The 25,985-nt window shown below is 33.3% G+C and overlaps 2 protein-coding genes and 1 long non-coding RNA gene across 3 annotated transcripts; 1 reads left to right on the top strand and 2 right to left on the bottom strand.

Annotated features, from left to right (window-relative positions):
* Positions 1-7,972: 7,972 nt before the first annotated feature.
* On the top strand, positions 7,973-9,984 carry LOC136779580 (putative nuclease HARBI1). The gene is made up of 5 exons (XM_066737269.1): positions 7,973-8,148; positions 8,387-8,673; positions 9,079-9,383; positions 9,537-9,775; positions 9,918-9,984. Exons 1-5 carry the CDS (start codon positions 7,973-7,975, stop codon positions 9,982-9,984), a joined length of 1,074 nt encoding a protein of 357 aa, XP_066593366.1.
* Positions 9,985-18,796: 8,812 nt separating this feature from the next.
* LOC136774762 (uncharacterized) lies at positions 18,797-19,543 on the bottom strand. The gene is made up of 2 exons (XR_010822850.1): positions 19,387-19,543; positions 18,797-19,175 (listed from the first exon to the last, which is right to left on the bottom strand). It is a non-coding gene; the product is annotated as an uncharacterized lncRNA (long non-coding RNA).
* A 2,669-nt stretch (positions 19,544-22,212) lies between these two features.
* Positions 22,213-22,838, bottom strand: LOC136779715 (putative nuclease HARBI1). Its single transcript, XM_066737493.1, has 2 exons — positions 22,669-22,838; positions 22,213-22,504 (listed from the first exon to the last, which is right to left on the bottom strand). The coding sequence occupies exons 1-2, from the start codon at positions 22,836-22,838 to the stop codon at positions 22,213-22,215; spliced, it is 462 nt and encodes a 153-aa protein (XP_066593590.1).
* Between the last annotated feature and the right edge of the window lie 3,147 nt (positions 22,839-25,985).

A 25,985-nucleotide genomic window follows, 5' to 3' on the forward strand; every position in this document is an offset into this window, starting at 1 on the left:
ATATCTACTATATTTGTTCATCTCATATTAAACTCTTCATTATTATTTATTTTAAGGTATTAATTAAGAAGGCCCAAAAACTTAAAATAATAAGTAAAACCAAGAATAAATTGTTATACCCAGAAAGATTTTTAATTATAAGAAAATTAACATTGCTAGCTTTATTGCCACCTGCTTATGTAAGAGGTGTATTTCAACAATTGAAAAAAGATATACAGTCCCAATTTGGAATGTTTTTTGAAAAGTATTTAAAATATTATGAAAACTTTTGGATTAACGAGGTTGAACCCCACAAATTTTCAGTTTTCAAATTGATTAATAGAACTAATAATTACTCAGAATCATATAATAGAAAATTACATGCAAATTTAGGAAAAAAACCAAACATAAATTCCTTTATCAGTGAGTATATACAGTATTTTATAAACTATCAAAATGTAGAAAGATTTAAAAAAGCTTATCTCTTTTCTGTCTTTAAATTATGTTTTGTAAAAAAGTGATGGAAAAAATCTGGCATATATAGCTGTTGACAGTTTCTAACACTGCAGTTTCTAAAATTATATAAGAATTAATTGGTAACATCCGTATTTCTAAAAAAAACCGAATTGCCTTGGAATAATAAAAATGATATTACCCACATTTTTAAAAATAACGAAATTTAATGACAACGATCGTTTCTTTCATTTCCCTTATATAGAGAAAACACCTCAAAAGATTAGTTATATAGTTGTAGATCACTGACGATGTCTTACAATGTGAGTTCTTAAAGTTACAAATATCTCCGACTTTCTTTTAACTTCTTTCTTCTTCTCTTACAGAAATAAGTCTTCTTTTTTCTATTGTTTTGCGTAAATATTTTACCTATAAAATATATAATTTTCAATACTACTGTTTTAATTTAAAAATACTAATTTAGGTTTTATACAAATGTTAGTAAAGGAAACTAATATTGAAATCATGCAAATGAAAACTAATATATATAGGCCACGAGAGAAAAAATCTAAAACAATAGATTTCAATAATGATATCCAAGAATTTTATTCCAAAATAGACAAAGTTGCTAATAACAAAGAAAGAGACTCACAGATACTAAATTTACTTGATACATTTGGAAGCATTAAAGAATTAAAAAAACAAGAAAAACTGAATATATCAAAAAGTTTGGTAAACATGGGCAGACGAGAGCAGGAAGTTCAAATTAAAGAAAATACTAATATTCCCTTTATAGATATAGATAGATACTCATCAGAGAAGGTAATAGAAAAATTGATATTAATAAAAAACCAATACCTGCTAAATGATGGAGAAATTGAATTTATTGTCATAAATAGAGAGGATAAATAAATTGATTAAAACGTATGTTACACCGTTCCTTTATTATTTCATCTTTTTGTAGCTTCTGCATCATATACAATTTATTTGAAATTCTATTTCTATAGTATATTCAATATAGTCTTGTAAAGATAGAACTTTATATTTTTCAAACAGCTGTCAGTTTACAAAATCTGAAAAATATAATAACCATATAGTATATTAAATTATATTGCAATAGAGTAATGAATTGAGGGACGAGCCTCTAATTAAAATCATAAAAATTCGTAAGAATGTAGAGAGTGAAATGTATTTTGTAAGACTTAAGGTTAATAATTATTTTACTCAACGGTCAAGTCAGTTAGATGCAAGTCATAATCTGTAATTATATATGTATCCAAATAAAAATTTAGAATTGACAGTCAAAATATATAGAATTATATGAAACTTGAGACGTGTGCCAATAGAAATTTTACACTAATTTATATATTATATTACATTAACCAGATTACACATTTCTTACTAATTTTAAGTCCACAGTATTACTTAAATGGACTGAAACTCATACACAAATAACAATTATTTTTCTACGTAAAATACTCAGCATAATCATCAAAAGCTCTGACACTTGAATTTATAATCCAGTTTCTTATCGTTAACCTCAGTTACGCTTATCCATTAACTGTTAAAGGTATCGCTGCAGTTTACTCTTGCTTACACATAATTGAGGAAAGTCCAACATTCATTTAGAATAACCTGCAAAGTAAAATCTACATTTTAACAAAGAATTTTTCTCTCTTATACTTCCATACTAATTTATTCATGCAGAAAAATAAAAATACACAATAACTTATCTGGTATTATATTTCTGTGTATAAAAATTCCATATAATTTATTATCTTGTTGTTGTTTTGTGTAATTAATCAACAAATTCTTTTTTATTATAATCTATCCTTCTGCTACATGACATTTTTTATTTATTTGTCACACTCACTAGCTTGTTCTAAATTGCAATCCGGCAGTGGAGAAATATACTGCAGTACAGTTTACACACACATACACGCAGCATATGCTTAGAGCGCACAGCAAATTTATACGAGAGCGTATCTTGAATAAAAGCAGAGATGAAACGGGAGATTGCTCATGCGAGGTCCCGAGGCAATCCCTACCGGTAGGCGGCGCTGGTGTTGGCAAACGCGTGTCTCAGGTCCATCTAACCCCTAACGCCATCTATCGGAAGAGACCACGAAGCACGAGCGTTAAGCTTAGAATAGGGTAAAACATATATGCATTGTTGCCAGAAAGCGGAATAAAGAGAGAGCGGAGATATTTTCTCGGACCTCTCTGTCTTTCTCGCTGTTAGCTTCTAGCAGAAGAGTCGAGGCAAAATCTTTCCGTTTCGCTTTGCCGAAAATCTACCAATATTCGATGTCATTTATATTTGCAGGCCAATGCCTTTATACATGATTTTTTCAGCATATTTATTTATCAGCATTGACTTATTTAAATCAATAATAAATTAAGGAAATGCGTATTTGATATATAATAATTATTTTAACTATAATTTCATCGTTATATTTCGCTTATTTCCGTAAAATCTGCATTTCTTTAGTTTATTATTGATTATTGTAAGTCAATGGCAATTTAAAAAAATTTAATCTTAAAAAAAAAAGAAAAGTACCGATCAGGAATCGAACCCGGACCCACGAATCGCCACGCGATTACCTTACCGCCTAGACCACGAAGCTTCTTCAGCGCACCGTAAACAGATAGTCTTTTTAAGGGCTTGAAATCTTCTTTTAAACCATATAAATAAACGAGCAACCGACAGCTTTATTCATTATTATTCTGTCATAATGGTACACAAATTAAGGAATAATTATATTTTGAATAGTTTTCAAAAGCTTTTCCAATAGCCAAGAACGAAGATAAATAATCAACGCTCGCAGTTTCCGTTCTTGGTTATTGGAAAAGCTTTTGAAAATCTACATTATATAATTATTCTTTAATTTGTGTACCATTATTATAGAATAATAATGAATAAAGATGTCGGTTCTTCGTTTATTTATATGGTTCAATAGAAGATTTCAAGCCCTTAAAAAGACTATCTGTTTACGGTGCACTGAAGAAGCCTCGTGGTCTAGGCGGTAAGGTAATCGCGTGGCGATTCGTGGGTCCGGGTTCGATTCCTGATCGGTACTTTTCTTTTTTTTTTAAGATTAAATTTTTTTAAATTGCCATTGACTTACAATAATCAATAATAAACTAAAGAAATGCAGATTTTACGGAAATAAGCGAAATATAACGATGAAATTATAGTTAAAATAATTATTATATATCAAATACGCATTTCCTTAATTTATTATTGATTTAAATAAGTCAATGCTGATAAATAAATATGCTGAAAAAATCATGTATAAAGGCATTGGCCTGCAAATATAAATGACATCGAATATTGGTAGATTTTCGGCAAAGCGAAACGGAAAGATTTTGCCTCGACTCTTCTGCTAGAAGCTAACAGCGAGAAAGACAGAGAGGTCCGAGAAAATATCTCCGCTCTCTCTTTATTCCGCTTTCTGGCAACAATGCATATATGTTTTACCCTATTCTAAGCTTAACGCTCGTGCTTCGTGGTCTCTTCCGATAGATGGCGTTAGGGGTTAGATGGACCTGAGACACGCGTTTGCCAACACCAGCGCCGCCTACCGGTAGGGATTGCCTCGGGACCTCGCATGAGCAATCTCCCGTTTCATCTCTGATAAAAGGTTTCAAGCCTTAGTGCTGCCAACCTCAAATAATTAAATTCCTGCTCACGGGTGGTAAAGTGTCGCCGTCCCGTAATTTGGAGAGTAGGATTCCCAACAAAAAAAAAATTAACCTGAAAATGGTCAACATGAGTTGGCAGCCTTGCGAAGGAGCCTTGCGGCAAAGTTCTGCCGACTGATTTCGGCTGACTTGTACGATTAAGTAGTATAAGGTTTAGGTAAACACAAATTTGACAGGTCAGCTCAAGGGTTATGTTTGAATCTGTTTCAGATAAGTATAAATTGATCATTATATATAAAATGTATTACAGTATATGCGATGCTTTGTGAGAAATGTCTTTTGTGACAGGTACCTGCGGTTATAATTATCCATCCAAAGAGATTTATCCATACACACAAGCTTTGGTTATGTTTGGTTAATTCTTTCTCTTCCCTGTCCAAGGTGTAAAGATGCAAACTTAAAACAATAGGAATACTATATATGGCTCATACTCAGGTAATATCATTGTCTATAAAAAGCTGAATAAGCGTCAAAGCTGAACAATGATCTCTCATGCTTTTCAGTTGATGTAATTCGAAAAGCTAGGATAATATTTCTTTGCTGAAGGAGCGTAGCTGCAGAAAGAACCAGTTTCCATATAATATAATACAAGTATTAAATGATTATTGCGATGCAATTCAATAAGGTAAATTCTCCCTGTTTGAGTTTAAAGTAATAACACAGGCTTTAAAGACATGGCTGTTTTTGGATGTGATCCTACAAATGTTTCTTATCATGTATTGGAAGTAAGGGGTCCCCGTTTCTTCATTCTTAACACCAAATCTTTTCTATTTTGCAGGAAGCGTACATATGGCTTAGCTAGGTAAATTGATGCTCTTGATAGATAGCAGTCAATTATTACATTGTGGTCCGAATAATGTTGAATATGGTAAATTTGACTTGGCAGCTTTATGAACAGCTTCTGCAGAGGCTAACATGTACGATTAAGTAGCAGAATGCATGTAAATTTAAATTTGACAGATCAAATGGATGGTTATGCTCGCATCAATTTCAGATAAGTTTGAATTGATCATTATCTGTAAATTGTATGAGAATATATGCAATGCTTTGTGAGAAATGTCATTTTTATAGGTGCTTTGGTTAGATCTGGTTTGCGTGCACATTCAGTCTGAAGAGTTATTATCTAAACAAAAAATTGATCGCTAGAAGATTAGATACTTTTTGACAGGCGCACAATGACTGGGATGGTAAAGCATCAAATTCCAGAACTGCTTTCATGGGTAATCTACAAAAATATGTATCTTTAGAGATACAAACACAACAATGTACAAACCACATGATTCATTCCCAGGTAATCATTGAACAATGTGTGTAAAAAGCTCAGTAAGAGTCAAAATGTAGAATGGTTTTTTGCTTCTTGATATTTTTGAGATTTTACCAAACTTAAAAAATATATATTTTTTTTTTCAGGTCACAGCTGCAGCAGGGAATATTTTGCATGCAATACAAAATAAATAATTCATAATTATCCTGGATGAAGCTGGTGCTATAAACTCTTTACGCAGGATGGAGCATTAAAGTGGTAACTGGTTCTAACGAAATGGTTGTCATGATATGGGATATTCATCCTATAAATGATCTTTTTATCAAATATTACAGCAATTCATAGAGACATGTTACTGTTTGCTTGATACCAAATATTTTTTATTTTGCAGGGAACATACATAAGGTTTATTTAGCTCCTATAGCTCGGAATTCAGGATAACGGCCATTTCATAGCCCATGGTATACAGATTGACTTGAATTGTGGCTTTGGAGAACTAAAAATATCTACCTGTGGATCACGATCGAGGTGAAGGAAGTCAAAGCACTGTTGATTGACTTACAACATGCGCCTGACATTGAAATTGTGATGAATTTATTACTGGTGGCATTCATGGTTATAATAATGTCATGATCAAATAAGTTCCATATTATTTTATTGAATAACCAATGAAATTTGTCCTCATTATAGATACGATATGGTTGGCAATGATTCTGATTTCTGGAAAGGAGTACGTGTAAAGTATCGATCCATGAGGTGTAGGGACAACGGAAAGACTTTTACCTTTACAATATTCAGAAAGAAGCACAGTGTATTTTAATCCTGGATTGATGAATGCGCAATGAAGTTCAAAATGTATCACGTATGCGGCATTATTAATCTAATAAGTTTCTTAATTTTAAAGCAATAATAAGTTGAAGTTAAATTAAATATTAAATTCATGAATAAACTATTGTACATTAAATCTTTCTAGATGCATAAACTTTGTAACTGGCTTTGTTACATTTATTTTAATAAAATATATATATATATATATATATATATATATATATTGTTTAACCGAAGTCATCAGACTAATTTATTAAACCAAATTCCTCCATACTTTATTGTAATCTAATTCATCTATATAGAAAAAGAAAGGGTTAAAGAAAACTATTTAAGGTTGGCAATTTATGGACATACTTTTGGGAGTTATATGTTGTACATTAACATTTACTATATTTAATATAACAAACATTTTTATTATATACAAGAATATTAATTGCTTGCAATAATACATCAAAATTAAAACAATTTCAATTTCACTTGGCGCTCTTCCTCTATCAAATATTTCCATTTTATAATCTGTAAAAAATAACAATAATCAATATAAAAGTATATTATAATAAGTTAGTATAATTTTTATTTACCTATCTTTCTTTAATCTTTTTAATTTTTCTTCTGACACTTGAATTTGCAATTGAGCACTTTTGATTTGTAGTTTCAAAAATTCTATTTTCGTCTCTTCTTTTTCAATTTTTTTTTTCATATATGTATTATACATTGATGCTGGTCCGGATGGCTCAACGTCGACGGAAACAGTGTTTTGACGTATCTGGCGTAGGTGTTCGCTAATTGGTCTTTTTAACGAAGCTGCACCTTCTCCACTACCCCATGAAGCGATCTCTTCATTTTGTACTAATGTCTGTGTAATATAAAAATGTAATTGTTAAAGACATCATATGCGTGGATATTGAATATCTATAGAATGTACAATATATACATACAGTAAAAACTTCATGAGGATCATCTACCATTTCTTCATCTATTGCTTCTGCAGCGAATATATCACCCACACTATAAGTTGATGTCGACGGCGTCGAGGGTATGGCATCGCTATCTCTACTTTTGGGAATTGTTATACCCGTGGCAGATTTTCCTATTAAGGATGCAATTTTTTCTAAAATTGGATCGTGCGCAGGAGCTAAGGATTTTCCACCGCCTATATAATAAGAAACATATTTTATACAATTATATATTTATTAGAATATAGAAATATAATATATATACCTGTTTTATACAGCTCAGATCTTGTTGCAGCTTTATATTTTCTGGCCTGCATTTTCATATGGTTCCAACTGGTTTTTGGACAGATATTGGTCCACTGACCACCTATTTTTTCAATTACTTCTGCCTTGATTTTTTCCCAAGCTTTTTCTTTTTGGGCAGGTGTATTTCCGTTTGTTTTTTTATTTTCCACAATATGGAAATATTTCTGAATTATGGAAATGAATTTTTCCTTATTTTCCGATACACTCATCTATATAAGGATTAAATATACATATTAATCATCAATATAACATTAATATACATTGTTTTAAAATGCAAATAGTTTTGTAAATATGCACTTACTTTTAATTAATATAATAATAATTTTAATATAAGGTGCTAAATACTTCTCCTTGCCCCTTTTACTTCTTTCAAAAATTGAAGTCAGCTGTTAACAATAAGAAATTATTATGCGTTTCTATAGAGATATCAAAGCACTTCAGATTTATTTTGTAACGATTAATGATATAACGAAAAGCAGAAATGGAGATTATTAACGTAGAAAACGATAACAGTGCACGTAATCGGATGATTTTGCGAAGATGCAATTACTTTGAGTTATTGAACGATAGGCAATTTCAAAGTCGCTTTCGGCTGACAAAATTGCAGTTTGAGGAAATTTTGCAAAAAATTGAGCCCATTCTCCGTCAAAGGCAAAGGTATATTATATAAGCAAACAAATATTATTATATGATATTTAAAATAGTCATATTATAAAGATTTTTCATACAATTATATTTAATAACGTCCAAACAGTGAACAGTGTTAACAATTATATCACATACGCAAGGTCTTCTTTATATATAATTTTGTCAGCTACATTTAAAAATGCATGAAAGTCACTGAAAATCTTTTAATCGAGCTTCTCTTAATTTTTAAAATAATATTGAATTTTAGAAAAGACGAAATTGCGCCAGTTATCCAACTGTTGGTTGCAATAAGATTTTATGCTACAGGATGCTTTTTGCAAGTAGCAGCCGATTTTTGTGGCATCAGTTCAAAATCAGCTCAATTGATAGTGCACCGGATATCCCCTGCAATTGCTGATCTCTTCAATCAGTACATTTCCTTGCCCAAAACTGATGAAGAATTAATGCGCACAACAAAAGACAATTTTTTAATTGCTGGCATGATAAGAGTCATAGGTGCAATTGATTGTGTACATGTACGCATAAGATCGTATGGTAAGTTTTTATAGTCGTCATATATATATATTTATATACAGAATGTATCGTTCGAATGTTACGGATATATATGTAATGCACGAAATATTGAATCATTATTTAAAAAATGACTCAAACAAATCTTCTTTAACTTCAAGGGGGGATAATATGGTTTTTACATAATTATATAAATAGATCTTTAAATGTTATTTGAAGAAAATATAATAATGATATCACTATAAATTTAAAAAAAAAATGACCCATTTGTTTTTGAAGATACTCATAACTTATCTTAATTTTTCTCAACTGTATATTATTCCTTAAATAATAATGTAATTCTACACACTTGTTACATCTTATATATATTAATCGTTTAAAACATGTTTATAGAACATCATGATTAACTGCAGTTCTTGCTATCTGTAGGGGGTGAAGACGCAGAGTTGTGGAGAAACCGCAAAGGTTTTTTTAGCTTAAATGTTCAGTGCGTTGTAAATAGCCATTTAGAAATAATGGATCTAGTCGTGAGGTGGCCAGGCTCCACTCACGATTCAACAATCTTTGCTAACAGTAGATTAAAGCATAGATTTGATCATTTTGAGTGCGGAAATGGCATACTGTTAGGGGACCGTGGCTACGCTAACCACAGATACCTAATTACTCCTCTTGCCAATCCAACAACGCCGGCAGAGATTCTTTATAATGAAGCGCATATCAGAACTCGCAATATGGTAAGAAAATCATATATCTATATGTATCTTTGACTTTTGAAAATAAAAACCAAAGGAAAAGATTTATTTATCTAAAAAAATGTTTTAGAGATATTCAGGATTTTTATACATTGGAGAAACTTCATTTATAAATTACATTATTTAACATTTCAGGTGGAGAGATGCTTCGGCATTTGGGGTCGAACGTTTGCTGTGCTGACAATTGGTTCGCGATTTACAACACCAGAACGAACCATTAATGTGATTTTGGCAACAGCCGTTCTATATAATATTATAAGACGTGACAAAAAAACTGCCCGTGCTGGCATGCAAAATTATTTGCAAATACCAGAAGTATTTTCGCCACCCACAGAGGATGAACGGCAGTTTCTAATTAATAATTGTTTTGAAAGGTTTGCACAAATCAATATGACTCATAACAATTAATATCAATATACTCGATTAGATTATGTCAAATAATAATAGAATGATGAAATTTAAAGAAAGTGAAAACACATTTTTTATTTTAGATTAACATAAAATTGATTACTGTAGAGAAAAGTCGACTTATTCCACACCAGAGCAGCAAATAGCGCCAAATGGAGGAGGTTTTAGTGGGTAAAAGCTTCAGCATTGCACCCTCGCGCAGAAGAGTCCCACATAACCCACCCCTCTGGGAGCAAAGCTTGCGACCTTAGGGGAAAGGGTATGCGTAACGCATTTCCTCCTCCACGTAAAAAAAATAGTTTGTATAAAAAATTAAGCTACTTGCAAGATTCAAGCCCCAATATATAAGATAATTTCTTAGCAATATTTTGTACATAATAAAAAATGTTTATTGAATTAAATATGATATATACGTATATGTATAAATGTTAATATGTATAACATATAAAACCTAAAAGTATGTACATAAATTGCCAACCTTAAATAATTAATTTTCTTTAACCCTTTCTTTTTCTATATAGATGAATTAGATTACAATAAAGTATGGAGGAATTTGGTTTAATAAATTAGTCTGATGACTTCGGTTAAACAATATATATATATATATATATATATATTTTATTAAAATAAATGTAACAAAGCCAGTTACAAAGTTTATGCATCTAGAAAGATTTAATGTACAATAGTTTATTCATGAATTTAATATTTAATTTAACCTCAACTTATTATTACTTTAAAATTAAGAAACTTATCAGATTAATAATGCCGCATACGTGATACATTTTGAACTTCATTGCGCATTCATCAATCCAGGATTAAAATACACTGTGCTTCTTTCTGAATATTGTAAAGGTAAAAGTCTTTCCGTTGTCCCTACACCTCATGGATCGATACTTTACACGTACTCCTTTCCAGAAATCAGAATCATTGCCAACAATATCGTATCTATAATGAGGGCAAATTTCATTGGTTATTCAATAAAATAATATGGAACTTATTTGATCATGACATTATTATAACCATGAATGCCACCAGTAATAAATTCATCACAATTTCAATGTCAGGCGCATGTTGTAAGTCAATCAACAGTGCTTTGACTTCCTTCACCTCGATCGTGATCCACAGGTAGATATTTTTAGTTCTCCAAAGCCACAATTCAAGTCAATCTGTATACCATGGGCTATGAAATGGCCGTTATCCTAAATTCCGAGCTATAGGAGCTAAATAAACCTTATGTATGTTCCCTGCAAAATAAAAAATATTTGGTATCAAGCAAACAGTAACATGTCTCTATGAATTGCTGTAATATATGATAAAAAGATCATTTAAAGGATGAATATCCCATATCATGACAACCATTTCGTTAGAACCAGTTACCACTTTAATGCTCCATCCTGCGTAAAGAGTTTATAGCACCAGCTTCATCAAGATAATTATGAATTATTTATTTTGTATTGCATGCAAAATATTCCCTGCTGCAGCTGTGACCTGAAAAAAAAAATATATTTTTTGAGTTTGGTAAAATCTCAAAAATTTCAAGAAGCAAAAAACCATTCTACATTTTGACTCTTACTGAGCTTTTTACGCACATTGTTCAATGATTACCTGGGAATGAATCATGTGGTTTGTACATTGTTGTGTTTGTATCTCTAAAGATACATATTTTTGTAGATTACCCATGAAAGCAGTTCTGGAATTTGATGCTTTACCATCCCAGTCATTGTGCGCCTGTCAAAAAGTATCTAATCTTCTAGCGATCAACTTTTTGTTTAGATAATAACTCTTCAGACTGAATGTGCACGCAAACCAGATCTAACCAAAGCACCTATAAAAATGACATTTCTCACAAAGCATTGCATATATTCTCATACAATTTACAGATAATGATCAATTCAAACTTATCTGAAATTGATGCGAGCATAACCATCCATTTGATCTGTCAAATTTAAATTTACATGCATTCTGCTACTTAATCGTACATGTTAGCCTCCGCAGAAGCTATTCATAAAGCTGCCAAGTCAAATTTACCATATTCAACATTATTCGGACCACAATGTAATAATTGACTGCTATCTATCAAGAGCATCAATTTACCTAGCTGAGCCATATGTACGCTTCCTGCAAAATAGAAAAGATTTGGTGTTAAGAATGAAGAAACGGGGACCCCTTACTTCCAATACATGATAAGAAACATTTGTAGGATCACATCCAAAAACAGCCATGTCTTTAAAGCCTGTGTTATTACTTTAAACTCAAACAGGGAGAATTTACCTTATTGAATTGCATCGCAATAATCATTTAATACTTGTATTATATTATATGGAAACTGGTTCTTTCTGCAGCTACGCTCCTTCAGCAAAGAAATATTATCCTAGCTTTTCGAATTACATCAACTGAAAAGCATGAGAGATCATTGTTCAGCTTTGACGCTTATTCAGCTTTTTATAGACAATGATATTACCTGAGTATGAGCCATATATAGTATTCCTATTGTTTTAAGTTTGCATCTTTACACCTTGGACAGGGAAGAGAAAGAATTAACCAAACATAACCAAAGCTTGTGTGTATGGATAAATCTCTTTGGATGGATAATTATAACCGCAGGTACCTGTCACAAAAGACATTTCTCACAAAGCATCGCATATACTGTAATACATTTTATATACAGGGTGTCCGGTAATAGGGTGCCAAGCCGGATACCCCAGTTAGAGCGGCCGATTCTGAGGAGAAAACTCTTATGAAATTTTTTCGCGAAACCCTTAATTTAGAAGTTATTAAGGGTAGAAATTATTAATATTTTATTCGTCGAGCAGGAGGAGCGAAAAATCCGGGAATCGGATTGGCAGACAATTGACGCACCAATACACTTTAATTAGTATATCATATTACCATATGATCCAATTGAAGATCTGGCAGTAAGACATAGAGTGTGTGGGGAAGGGGGGAGGGAGGTTGTGAGACTGAGCGTGGAAAAACAATTGAACCGAAGCGCTCAGTTTCGAGTGTCGGCCAACAATAGGCTTGAAAAAACCGAAATATGAATTACGTTTAATTGATCAAAGAATATTAAAACTCTTACAACTTCAATTAAACGTAATCAAAAGGTTGATTAGTGAATAGAAAAAATTGTGGTGATGACAACGAGCCTAAACATGACGTAGATACGACAGCTTTTGATTAAGTTAACTTGTAGTTACCTATAATTATTAAAACTAATAAATGTCGCATTTACACTACGATTAGACTCAATTTCATCGTAAAAAATGCATCGATTTTTTGAAAAATATCTTTATTACAGTTGTATTTGGGCTATCTTTTCCCCACCACCTTGCGGTAAATAGCTTGGCGCGTTTTTTTTATAGTGGTTTCCCCAGGAGGCCTAATCCACTTTCCTAATTTAATGTAGGAGCTGCTCAAAGTGGCGACCGTTTTGCTCCGAGCATAGTTCGCTCCTTCGAACTATGTTCCGCGTTGCACGGTGCACCATATCTGGCGTAATAGAACGGAAGGCCGCAACAATAGCATCGCGGACTTGCTCTTCCGTCCCATTACGCCAGTCCTCTACCAAGGCCTTGACGTGGCCCCATAAAAAAAAATCCAGTGGATTTAGGTCCGGGGATCTCGCAGGCCATGTAATAGGGCCACCACGGCCCATCCACCTCTCCGGGAACATGTCGTTCAGGGTGCTTCGCACGTTCAATCGGTAGTGCGGAGGCGCACCGTCGTGCTGGAAGATGAGATTATTCCGCACGTGGAGCGGCACATCTTCCAGCAGGACACCGAGTTGTTCCCTCAGAAAATCGGCGTACACTTCCCCGTTAAGCCTCGGTGGTAGAAAATACGGACCGATCTGTAAATTTAGAAAGAAAAAAAAAACGATTAGTATAATCAGCCGAATGAAAAGGATCTTTTAATTACTTACGATATTATTTCCAATGAGGCCTGCCCAGACATTGACCGTGTACCGATACTGGAACGCACATTCACGAGCGGCATGGGGATTTTCCTCTCTCCAAACTATGTAGTTTCGAGAGTTGAAAATCCCATTCGGCGTGAATGTGGATTCGTCAGTCCACAGTATCCTGTCGGGGAAATCTGGATACCTTCGGCATTGCGCAAGAAATCCTAATTAGAAAACATTTTTATTTATTAGCTATCTATATTAAATCGTATTTAATTGAAACCGAAAATAATAGTCGAAGTTACCTTGGCAGAAGTGCACCCGACTTTCAAAATCGCGCGGCAGTAGCTGCTGGACGCGGTAAAAATGGTACGGCCGCAAGCCTTTCCTATGCAGGATTTCTCCAACTGCAAATTTGGATAAACCAAATTTGCGTGCGGCACCACGCAAGCTGTCTTGCTCACTTAAAAAGTGTTGGATGATTTCATCCTCCAATTGTACACTGATATTACGCGATCTGGCATGATCACGGTTAACCCGTAGGCTCAGTCTTTCGCGCGAACATCGCACAATATTTAAAATCGCGCGTCGTTTCGGGTGGTATTGGCGATTAGGAAAGCGGCTCGCATACAAACGCTCCGCGGCACTTGCGTTTTCATTCGCCATACCATACGTTATCAGTATGTCCGTCAATTCTACACTGGTTAAATTTTCCATGACTATTTCAAAAAATAAAAAATGCAGGAGGTCTCTACAATTCGGAGGACTCGCTACGAATGCTGCGTTGATTTGAAAACATTCAAAATGTAAACAAATGTTGCGCTTGACGATTACAACAGTTGAACGTTTAAAATACTTATTTTTTGCATTTTGTTTTTAGCAAAAAAGGAAATAGTTGTTTACATTTTGAATGTTTTTAAATCAACGCAGCATTCGTAGCGAGTCCTCCGAATTGTAGAGACCTCCTGCATTTTTTATTTTTTGAAATAGTCATGGAAAATTTAACCAGTGTAGAATTGACGGACATACTGATAACGTATGGTATGGCGAATGAAAACGCAAGTGCCGCGGAGCGTTTGTATGCGAGCCGCTTTCCTAATCGCCAATACCACCCGAAACGACGCGCGATTTTAAATATTGTGCGATGTTCGCGCGAAAGACTGAGCCTACGGGTTAACCGTGATCATGCCAGATCGCGTAATATCAGTGTACAATTGGAGGATGAAATCATCCAACACTTTTTAAGTGAGCAAGACAGCTTGCGTGGTGCCGCACGCAAATTTGGTTTATCCAAATTTGCAGTTGGAGAAATCCTGCATAGGAACGGCTTGCGGCCGTACCATTTTTACCGCGTCCAGCAGCTACTGCCGCGCGATTTTGAAAGTCGGGTGCACTTCTGCCAAGGTAACTTCGACTATTATTTTCAGTTTCAATTAAATACGATTTAATATAGATAGCTAATTAATAAAAATGTTTTCTAATTAGGATTTCTTGCGCAATGCCGAAGGTATCCAGATTTCCCCGACAGGATACTGTGGACTGACGAATCCACATTCACGCCGAATGGGATTTTCAACTCTCGAAACTACATAGTTTGGAGAGAGGAAAATCCCCATGCCGCTCGTGAATGTGCGTTCCAGTATCGGTACACGGTCAACGTCTGGGCAGGCCTCATTGGAAATAATATCGTAAGTAATTAAAAGATCCTTTTCATTCGGCTGATTATACTAATCGTTTTTTTTTCTTTCTAAATTTACAGATCGGTCCGTATTTTCTACCACCGAGGCTTAACGGGGAAGTGTACGCCGATTTTCTGAGGGAAGAACTCGGTGTCCTGCTGGAAGATGTGCCGCTCCACGTGCGGAATAATCTCATCTTCCAGCACGACGGTGCGCCTCCGCACTACCGATTGAACGTGCGAAGCACCCTGAACGACATGTTCCCGGAGAGGTGGATGGGCCGTGGTGGCCCTATTACATGGCCTGCGAGATCCCCGGACCTAAATCCACTGGATTTTTTTTTATGGGGCCACGTCAAGGCCTTGGTAGAGGACTGGCGTAATGGGACGGAAGAGCAAGTCCGCGATGCTATTGTTGCGGCCTTCCGTTCTATTACGCCAGATATGGTGCACCGTGCAACGCGGAACATAGTTCGAAGGAGCGAACTATGCTCGGAGCAAAACGGTCGCCACTTTGAGCAGCTCCTACATTAAATTAGGAAAGTGGATTAGGCCTCCTGGGGAAACCACTATAAAAAAAACGCGCCAAGCTATTTACTGCAAGGTGGTGGGGAAAAGATAGCCCAAATACAACTGTAATAAAGATATTTTTCAAAAAATCGATGCATTTTATACGATGAAATTGAGTCTAATCGCAGTGTAAATGCGACATTTATTAGTTTTAATAATTATAGGTAACTACAAGTTAACTTAATCAAAAGCTGTCGTATCTACGTCATGTTTAGGCTCGTTGTCATCACCACAATTTTTTCTATTCACTAATCAACCTTTTGATTACGTTTAATTGAAGTTGTAAGAGTTTTAATATTCTTTGATCAATTAAACGTAATTCATATTTCGATTTTTTCAAGCCTATTGTTGGCCGACACTCGAAACTGAGCGCTTCGGTTCAATTGTTTTTCCACGCTCAGTCTCACAACCTCCCTCCCCCCTTCCCCACACACTCTATGTCTTACTGCCAGATCTTCAATTGGATCATATGGTAATATGATATACTAATTAAAGTGTATTGGTGCGTCAATTGTCTGCCAATCCGATTCCCGGATTTTTCGCTCCTCCTGCTCGACGAATAAAATATTAATAATTTCTACCCTTAATAACTTCTAAATTAAGGGTTTCGCGAAAAAATTTCATAAGAGTTTTCTCCTCAGAATCGGCCGCTCTAACTGGGGTATCCGGCTTGACACCCTATTACCGGACACCCTGTATAATGATCAATTTATACTTATCTGAAACAGATTCAAACATAACCCTTGAGCTGACCTGTCAAATTTGTGTTTACCTAAACCTTATACTACTTAATCGTACAAGTCAGCCGAAATCAGTCGGCAGAACTTTGCCGCAAGGCTCCTTCGCAAGGCTGCCAACTCATGTTGACCATTTTCAGGTTAATTTTTTTTTGTTGGGAATCCTACTCTCCAAATTACACCGGCCCTTGGGGCCATTTTACGATGGAAAGTAGGATTGCCAAATAAGAAACAAAAAATCTGAAAATGGTCATTTTGAGTTGGCAGTTCTGCAAAGTAGCTACGCTGCAAGTTGTACCGGCTGATTGCGGCTGACTTGTAAGATTAAGTAGTATAAGGTTTAGGTAAACACAAATTTGACAGGTCAACTCAGGGGTTTTGTTCGAATCTATTTCAGATAAGTATAAATTGATCATTATGTGTTAAACTTGTTACAATATATGCGATGCTTTGTGAGAAATATAATTTACAGGTACGTCAGGTATTTTTATTCATCCAAGGGAGTATATCTACATACGAGGTTCGGTTATATCCGTTTTCTTTCTCTGCTCTGTCCAAGCTGTTTTGATGCAAACTGATAAGAGTCCAGATGCTGTATATGGATCATAGTCAAGTAATTTTTAAATATTGTATTTAAAATCTAAGTAAGCGTTAGTGCTGAAAGATCTTTCATGCTTAGCAATTGGTACGTGTAATTAAAAATGCTGGGAAAATATTTATTTGCTGTTGGAGTATAGCTGCAGGAATGAGCAATTTCCATGCCATATAATAATATGCATTGAGTAGCTATTGCGATGCAGCTTAATACTGCTATAAAATCCATATGTATGGCCTGAATCTACAGCGAAACCAGCTCTAAAGACATGACTATTTTGGTATGCGACCTTACAAATGATTTTTATTACTTTACTGCAAAGGAGGGAGCCCTGTTGTTTTACCCTTAATAGCAAATCCGTTCTGTTTTGCAGGAAGCGTTACGTATAGCTTGGCTGTGTCGGTTGGAGCTCTCGATGGACACGACAGCTAATTATTACATTGTAGTCCAAACATTGTTTTGAATTATAGCTCTGGAGCATCTGAAATATCGAGCTTTGAATAAGACGAAAAGAAGAATTTCCAAAAAAATAAAGTTGATTGAAAATGAAAGATTTGGACAGGCAGCATTGTGGAGTAGCTTCAGGAGGCTGACTTGTGTGATTAAGAATTAGAATGCTTGTAAACTTTAATTTGAGAGGTCGACTCGGTGGTCATGTTCGCATCTGTGTCAGATAAGTAAAAAGTTATCAATATGGATAAAATGTATTACAATGCACACGTGATGCTTTCTGAGAAATATTATCTGTTACAGATACTTTGGTTATTTAGTTTCTATGCATTGTCAATTTGTAGAGTTAACAGCTAAAGAAAATTTTGTAAACTAAACAAATTGGAGACTTTTTGACAGGCACATGGTGACTTGGATGATAAAGCCTCAGATTCCAAAACTGCCTTAAAGGATAGTCTACAAATATATTTGCCTCTACCTATAAAGCTACTGCAATACTTTGACACCAATTTGTGCTTTGCTAAGCTGTATAGATGGAATATCAACAATGCACAAACCATATGATTCATTTTCAGGTAATCTTTGAACATTGTGTATAAAAAGCTGAGTATGATTCATGTACAATGGTCTGTTGCACCTTACAATTTATTGTAATTCATGAAACTTGTAAAATATTTCTGTTTTTTAGGAATAACAGCTACAACAAAAAACAGTTTGCATGCCAGGGAATACAGCACTCAACGATGATTTTGATAAAAAGCCTGGTACTATAAATTGTTTCTGGATGGCATTAAACTGGCAATAGGCTCTATGCATGATTGTCATAAGCTGGGATAATGATCCTATAAATGATTTTTAACATCTGATAGCAATCTAGAGAGCCTTGTTGCTTTTCGCTTAAAGCCAAATCTTTTAAGCTCTTCATGAAAATACTTAAAGCTACGCTGTTTAAAAGAAAAAGTTATGAAAATTATATACAGTAGCAATTTATAAATAGCTTTATAAAATTAATATTTTCTATTGATTTTTATGAATGTACAATAACTGTATAATGACTATAGGAGATTTTTATAATTTTATATTTTCAGTTGTACGACTTAGAAAATTTTACAAAGGTTACAACTAATAAAGCATATGTATATATCTTTATATATGTACATTTCACAAAATGGATAAAACTATATTATATTTACAATTCGTACATAAAATATTTAAATTTATTATTTCTATGATATTATGGGGTACCTTGTGAATTGGGTACTCGCAATAATCTTTTTTTTTTTCATTATAGTGAAGGGGGAAATGCATTTATGCATCCCCCGACATTTGATGTTGGTCGGTCAGGGGTATGTTTGGTATTCCCCACTGTGTAGGAAATGGGACTACTCACTAAAACCCCCTCCATTTAAGTGATAATTAATTTCTTCATACTAATCTGAAAATGAATACATTTTCCACTTTATTAAACAAGTATATTTTGTAATTTTTTATTATATTTATAATTATAATATATATCATTGATAAGATAAATTTAAAAATGATTCATGATTATCTTAATGATGTGCTACACCCTATTTCTCCAAATATATGTATAGTTAAACAGCTTATATATACAGTATATATATAAAGAATAAACTTATACAAACCTTTGAAAATAATTATTAATTAAATATTGGCGGTCATCTTCCGTTGGCAATGAGAATACCTCTGGTATTTGCAGATAATTTTGTAATCCATTTTGTTGAACTTTTTTGTCCCGTCTTATAATATTATATAAGACTGCTATAGCCAAAATAACATTTATCGTTCGCTCTGGTGTGTGGAAGCGCGATCCGATTGTGAGGACAGCGAACATGCGTCCCCAAATGCCAAAGCATCTTTCCACCTAAAATATTTAAAATAAACATACATGGCATTATAGTTTTAAAAAATGCAACCTGCATCTGAGCATTTAAAAAAGTAAGTTTCAGAAAAAAAATTAAATTTCTTATCTTTTATATGCAGGTCAACAAGAGTATTTTAAATAACAATCCAATATTTTATTGCATATTCTTATAGCTTATCTCAATAGCTTTTCAAAACACTATACGAACAAGTCATTTCAGCTAGTAATGCACTAGATATTTATAGTTTAAAATGCATGTATATGTGAGTTTCTGCAATGCGCACAATCGGTAAACATTTTCGCGCGTAGTCGCTCACTTGCATGCAATTGGAATCCTTTTTATCTAACTTTTCACTAGCTGAAATAATGCATTTATAAAAGGTTTTGAAAATCTTTTCAGATAAGTTACAAGAGTAGTATGTAATGAATTTTGGAGTACCATTTAAAATAATCATAGTTAGGTTTATATCTCCTTTTTATTGTGATCGTACAAAGTGGGGAAATTAAATCACCTGCACATCTGCTTTAATTATACTATAAAAATGTAGGATGTCATATTTGAAATAATCCAATGTGCACAAGAATTTATAGTTTCTCGTAGAGTGCAAAGTCTAATTTATAATATTGCTAGAGTTTCTTTCAAGTTATGCAACTTTTGTCTGAAGCATTTTTTCAAAAATCTTAATCATCCTCAAGTTATTTAGGAGACCCGGAACTTTTTGATCACCATATATCTTCTATAAATATTCTTATAAAGTTCTATGTACATTTGCGTTTACTGATGGTTACGGACGCGTGCAATCGTGTACGCTGTATCAATTAAACTCATGCCTAAATGTAATTTTTAATCAAAATTTCTCTTGTAAATGCTTTTTTGACCTTATTGACTGTCAATAACTAAATTTTCGGTATTTATAAAGGCCCTTACCATACAACGAGTCCTTATATGCGCTTCGTTAAAAAGGACTTCTGCCGCTGTATTCGGGTTGGCAAGTGGGGTCATGAAATACCGCTCGTTGCGGTAGCCGCGGTCCCCTAGTAGAAGACCATTTCCACACTCGTAGTAGTCAAATCTGTGTTTCAACCTGCTGTGTGCGAATATGGTTGAGTCGTGTACGGAGCCTGGCCATCTCACGACGAGATCCATTATTTCTAGGTGGCTATTAGCCACGCATTGTACATTTACGCTGAAGAAACCTTTACGGTTTCTCCAGAGCTCTGCGTCCTCACCTCCTGCAAATAATATGATTAAGTAGTTCATTCAACAACGAATGATGTTTTATTATCTATGTTAAAATTAAACACGCAGAGTTTGGCAAAAATCTGATTTATCTTCCTGTATGCCTCAAAAATGAAGTAGTTCAGAAACAAATCTTTCAATTTAACTTTTTAAAACTTGAAAAGAAGTAAATTTAGAAAAACAAAATTATTTTACCTAAAATGGAGCAGTACAAAGTGAAGTAAATGGCAATAAATTAATTTAAACACTATACGAGCATTACAGTCTTCTATATAGCAATGTAATAAATTATGTGTTCATTTAATCGTTAATTAGAAATTTCCATCGTAAATTGCATATGTAGATTTGGTAGAAATAGTGTGTTAGTCTGCTATACTGCACATGCGTGCATAAATCGTCGCTCACCTTCTTAATAGAATTTTAAGATTAAAAATGTAGTAAATGATAGATGAAATTAAATCATACAGTATTTTGTAAATGTCTGCATGAAAATAACTTCAAAGCAGTAAACAATAAAAAGTTCTATGAAAAAAAAACCTAATGACTTGGAAATGTTAGTAAACTGTGACCTTAAAGAAAAAATTCTACCTATATATATGTACACGCGTCCCTTTAAGCTCTTCAACATTGCCTTACAGTATTTTAATCAGACTTTACTAGCCACGGTGATAAGAAAGATGTAACAAATTTTTGCTCTACCCGTATAAAAGTTTTCACCTGATTATTTTATAAATAAATGAGAATTTTTAAACAGATTTTATTAAAGAAATTTAATGCCATGTAGGAGGACTTAAGAAACGTATATCATTAAGTTGACTTTATGGATGGTCACTTAAAAACTACATGAAATTCACATTTATATATTTAAATGGAGCACTATTTATATTTCTACGAATACTTTCAAAAGGTTTCACAGAACGTTATGATTTCTATTATTGCATACAGTCGTTTACTATAGCTATATTGACATGAATGTATAGGTAGATGAGTTTCTGAATGTGTGACATATGACCCATTACTTTAGCCAATCCACACATGTCATTTCAAATAGAAACATTTAGAAAACGATTGGATGAAATGATAAAATCATGTTACATTTTGGGAAGGCATTGAGATAAGCTATTGGAACATTTAAGAATAAAGGAGTGTTTTATTTAAGAAAATTAGGGTGGTCTTATCATACAACCTTCAAGAAGTCTTCGTAGGGACAAATTAATGATACTATCTGATATACCTATCTGTACGTTATAAGACTCCCTTATTTCAAGTATTTTTCTACAAATTAATTTTTTATAATAATTAATTATACAGTTTTGTCGTGAAGTACCTGTATGTCTATGTTAAAAACTAACCATAAGATTTTATACGTATATGCACACAATCGACAGCGCCTATTACTCTTATCATTCCTGATTGTAAGAAATTGTGTTTTGCTGTTTCCATAATTTCTTCATCGGTTTTCGGCAATGATACGTATTTATGAAATAAATCAGCTATTGCGGCAGAGACTCTATGCACTATTTTCTGTGCAGATGTTGTACAAATATTACAAAAATCAGCTGCCACTTGCAGAAAGCAACCAGTCGCATAAAACCTAATGGCTACTAAAAGTTGGATAACCGGTGGAATTTCACTTTTCCTAAAAATGAAAATTGAAACATTTCGGGTTATTAGGAATCAAAATTAATCGTCTCCATTATAGTCTACTAAATATATGTTATGACCGTTGTTCGACAATTCAATTTAATGTTTTATAATATTTTAATTCATACATATAATTTTAAATTTATGTGTTTTACGTACGTTTGTCTCTGACGGATAATAGACCCAATTTGTTCCAAAACTTCCTGAAACTGCAATTTGTTTACTCGAAAACGACTTGAGAACTCTGCATCATTAAGTAACTCGAAATAGTTACATCTCTGCCAAATCAAACGATTACGCATAGTAACAGGCTCTCTATTTTCACTCATTTCTACAAAAGTTATTCAGCTACAAAATAATGTTGCACTCTATACATCAATTTCCATAAAGAAATAAAAATGATTTACATTTGTTTTAACACACTTCAATATAGTCATAAAAAACAAATGAAGGAAGAGAAGGACAGCAGCTTTCACTCGTGTTATTGCATATAATTTTCAATACAAAGTAAGTAAATATTATTGTATAAAAAATCGTAATTTCTCATTGAATTGTCATATATGTATATGTTATTTCCTTAGATGAGTAACGTACATGAAAAAAAAGAAAAATTTTTAATGATCATTGAAAAATATTTTCACATAATTGAAAATAAGAAGACCAATGGAACTACACCTGCCCAGAAAGAAAAAACATGGGAAAAAATTCGCATACAAGTCAAGGAAAATATAGGGGGGCAATGGGAGAAAATGTGCCCAAAAACGACTTGGAATCATATGAAGATGCAAGCTCGAAAATATAAGGCAGCTACAAGGAATGAGCTGTATAAAACAGGTATATATATATATATATATATATGTATATATATAGGTATCATTATTGCATCATAGTAATAGATTTTATTGACAATATTGTATTTCTTTCTTATAAGGCGGTGGAATGTCCGAAGCTCCAACAAATGATCCTTTCTTAGAGAAAGTAGCTTCTCTCATAGGGAAGTCAGCTGTGGGCGTAATTTTAACAAAAAATAGGGACAGCGACATGCTTCCCCCCACAACGCCAATCTCCACTGTGGGCGATTTATTCAGCGAAGAAAATTTAAACCAAGAAAGAGTAGATGATCCCTAGGAAGTTTTTACTGTACGGCTATATAAATTTAAATACATACATTTATAGTCACATTATGTCACAATCAATATTCGTGTTTTTTCGGTTATAGGAATTACTACAAAACGATGAAATACCCTCTTGGGGTAGTGGAAGCGGACCGGCTATGCTAAAACATAGGCAAAGTATGCCCCTGCAAGAAGTTATTATAAATGCAAGCTCCACCGCCTCCACCAGTAATCCCTCGCAGCAGCTTTACAATTTATACCTTAAAAAGAAAATAGAAAAAGAGGAGAAAAAAATAAAAATTTTAGAGCTGCAAGAAAAGCAGATCCAGCTGCAAATCGAGGTGTCAAAAGAAAAATTAAAAAAAGAGAGGTAGTTAACAGTAGAAAAAAAAATTAATTGATAATGATAAATATATATATACACCCTGTATATACCTATTCCTCTTTTCAACTAATTGGTTTTATGTTTTGTTACAGGTTATAGAATACATTAATTTTGTTAATTTTATGTTGAATAAAATTTATTTAAAATAAAGAACAAAGAATATATGCTCGAAATCTTTTTTCATTAAACCTCTATTTCCTTAAAATATAGCAATATTACAAAATGCATTTTATGTAAATATAAATATTGTTAGTAACAATTCTTAAAGAAATTTAATTAGTTACTTAGTATTCTAATCTATAAGAATTTATGTTCAATTACATATATTACAAAACTAGCAAAAAATTAAGCTAACACAGTTACTTTACATCTTAATATATTAACAGGTAGTACAAACTGATATCTTGATTGATATCCTCTAAAACTAATGTAAACTGTAAACTTTCCTTAAGTCACATCTTGAAATCTTCTTGTTATATATACATCACTTGTATATGTAATTACATAGACGAACAATTTGATTTGCTACTATTAAAAACGCGTCTAATAGCTTTGATAACGCTGCGCGATATTACCTAAACTGCTGTTCTAGCAATCTGTAAAATGAAGGAGAAATTAATTGATTCCTTGAAGAAAAAAGTTTTGAAATGTGAAACAGTTTTATTCTCAAACATTAATCTATAATTGAAGTGATTTTTGTGTTGAGAATAAGAAGCCAAACATTCTTATTATTATTTCTAAACCAGAGGCTTTTCACGTGTATTATTTTACAGAAATCAGAGTCATTTTTAAGCATATCTTCCTTATAAAGGGATGAGGAAAATTTGATTACTTTTTAAGTAAAATAGTACGAAGTTTACACATTCATAAAATTGACAATGAAGTCACCACCCGTAATAAATTTATCACATTATCTATAACAAGCACACATCATAAACGAATAATCGGTGCTTTACCTTATTAATATCACTGGAATCGTAGCTTACAACTGGATGTTTCTAATGTTATATAACTACGATGCAAAGCAATTTATACATCATCAAATATAAAATGGCTGCTATCCAGAATTACGAGTTATAACAGTTTAGCTTTAAGTATTTTCATGAAGAGCTTAAAAGATTTGGCTTTAAGCGAAAAGCAACAAGGCTCTCTAGATTGCTATCAGATGTTAAAAATCATTTATAGGATCATTATCCCAGCTTATGACAATCATGCATAGAGCCTATTGCCAGTTTAATGCCATCCAGAAACAATTTATAGTACCAGGCTTTTTATCAAAATCATCGTTGAGTGCTGTATTCCCTGGCATGCAAACTGTTTTTTGTTGTAGCTGTTATTCCTAAAAAACAGAAATATTTTACAAGTTTCATGAATTACAATAAATTGTAAGGTGCAACAGACCATTGTACATGAATCATACTCAGCTTTTTATACACAATGTTCAAAGATTACCTGAAAATGAATCATATGGTTTGTGCATTGTTGATATTCCATCTATACAGCTTAGCAAAGCACAAATTGGTGTCAAAGTATTGCAGTAGCTTTATAGGTAGAGGCAAATATATTTGTAGACTATCCTTTAAGGCAGTTTTGGAATCTGAGGCTTTATCATCCAAGTCACCATGTGCCTGTCAAAAAGTCTCCAATTTGTTTAGTTTACAAAATTTTCTTTAGCTGTTAACTCTACAAATTGACAATGCATAGAAACTAAATAACCAAAGTATCTGTAACAGATAATATTTCTCAGAAAGCATCACGTGTGCATTGTAATACATTTTATCCATATTGATAACTTTTTACTTATCTGACACAGATGCGAACATGACCACCGAGTCGACCTCTCAAATTAAAGTTTACAAGCATTCTAATTCTTAATCACACAAGTCAGCCTCCTGAAGCTACTCCACAATGCTGCCTGTCCAAATCTTTCATTTTCAATCAACTTTATTTTTTTGGAAATTCTTCTTTTCGTCTTA

This window comes from Prorops nasuta, unplaced genomic scaffold (assembly GCF_024137725.1).
Source record: "Prorops nasuta isolate Cenicafe-Biocafe unplaced genomic scaffold, Cenicafe_Pnas_1.2 PNAS00001, whole genome shotgun sequence".
NCBI classification, from domain to species: Eukaryota; Metazoa; Arthropoda; class Insecta; order Hymenoptera; family Bethylidae; genus Prorops; species Prorops nasuta.

Coding starts and splice junctions, on each gene's coding strand:
- LOC136779580 (XM_066737269.1), top strand. CDS start 7,973: ATGGAGATTATTAACGTAGAAAACGATAACAGTGCACGTAATCGGATG. Junction 8,674..9,078: donor TGTACGCATAAGATCGTATG/GTAAGTTTTTAT, acceptor TGCTATCTGTAG/GGGGTGAAGACGCAGAGTTG. Junction 9,776..9,917: donor ATTAATAATTGTTTTGAAAG/GTTTGCACAAAT, acceptor TGATTACTGTAG/AGAAAAGTCGACTTATTCCA.
- LOC136779715 (XM_066737493.1), bottom strand. CDS start 22,838: ATGAGTGAAAATAGAGAGCCTGTTACTATGCGTAATCGTTTGATTTGG. Junction 22,505..22,668: donor ATTATCCGTCAGAGACAAAC/GTACGTAAAACA, acceptor TTTCATTTTTAG/GAAAAGTGAAATTCCACCGG.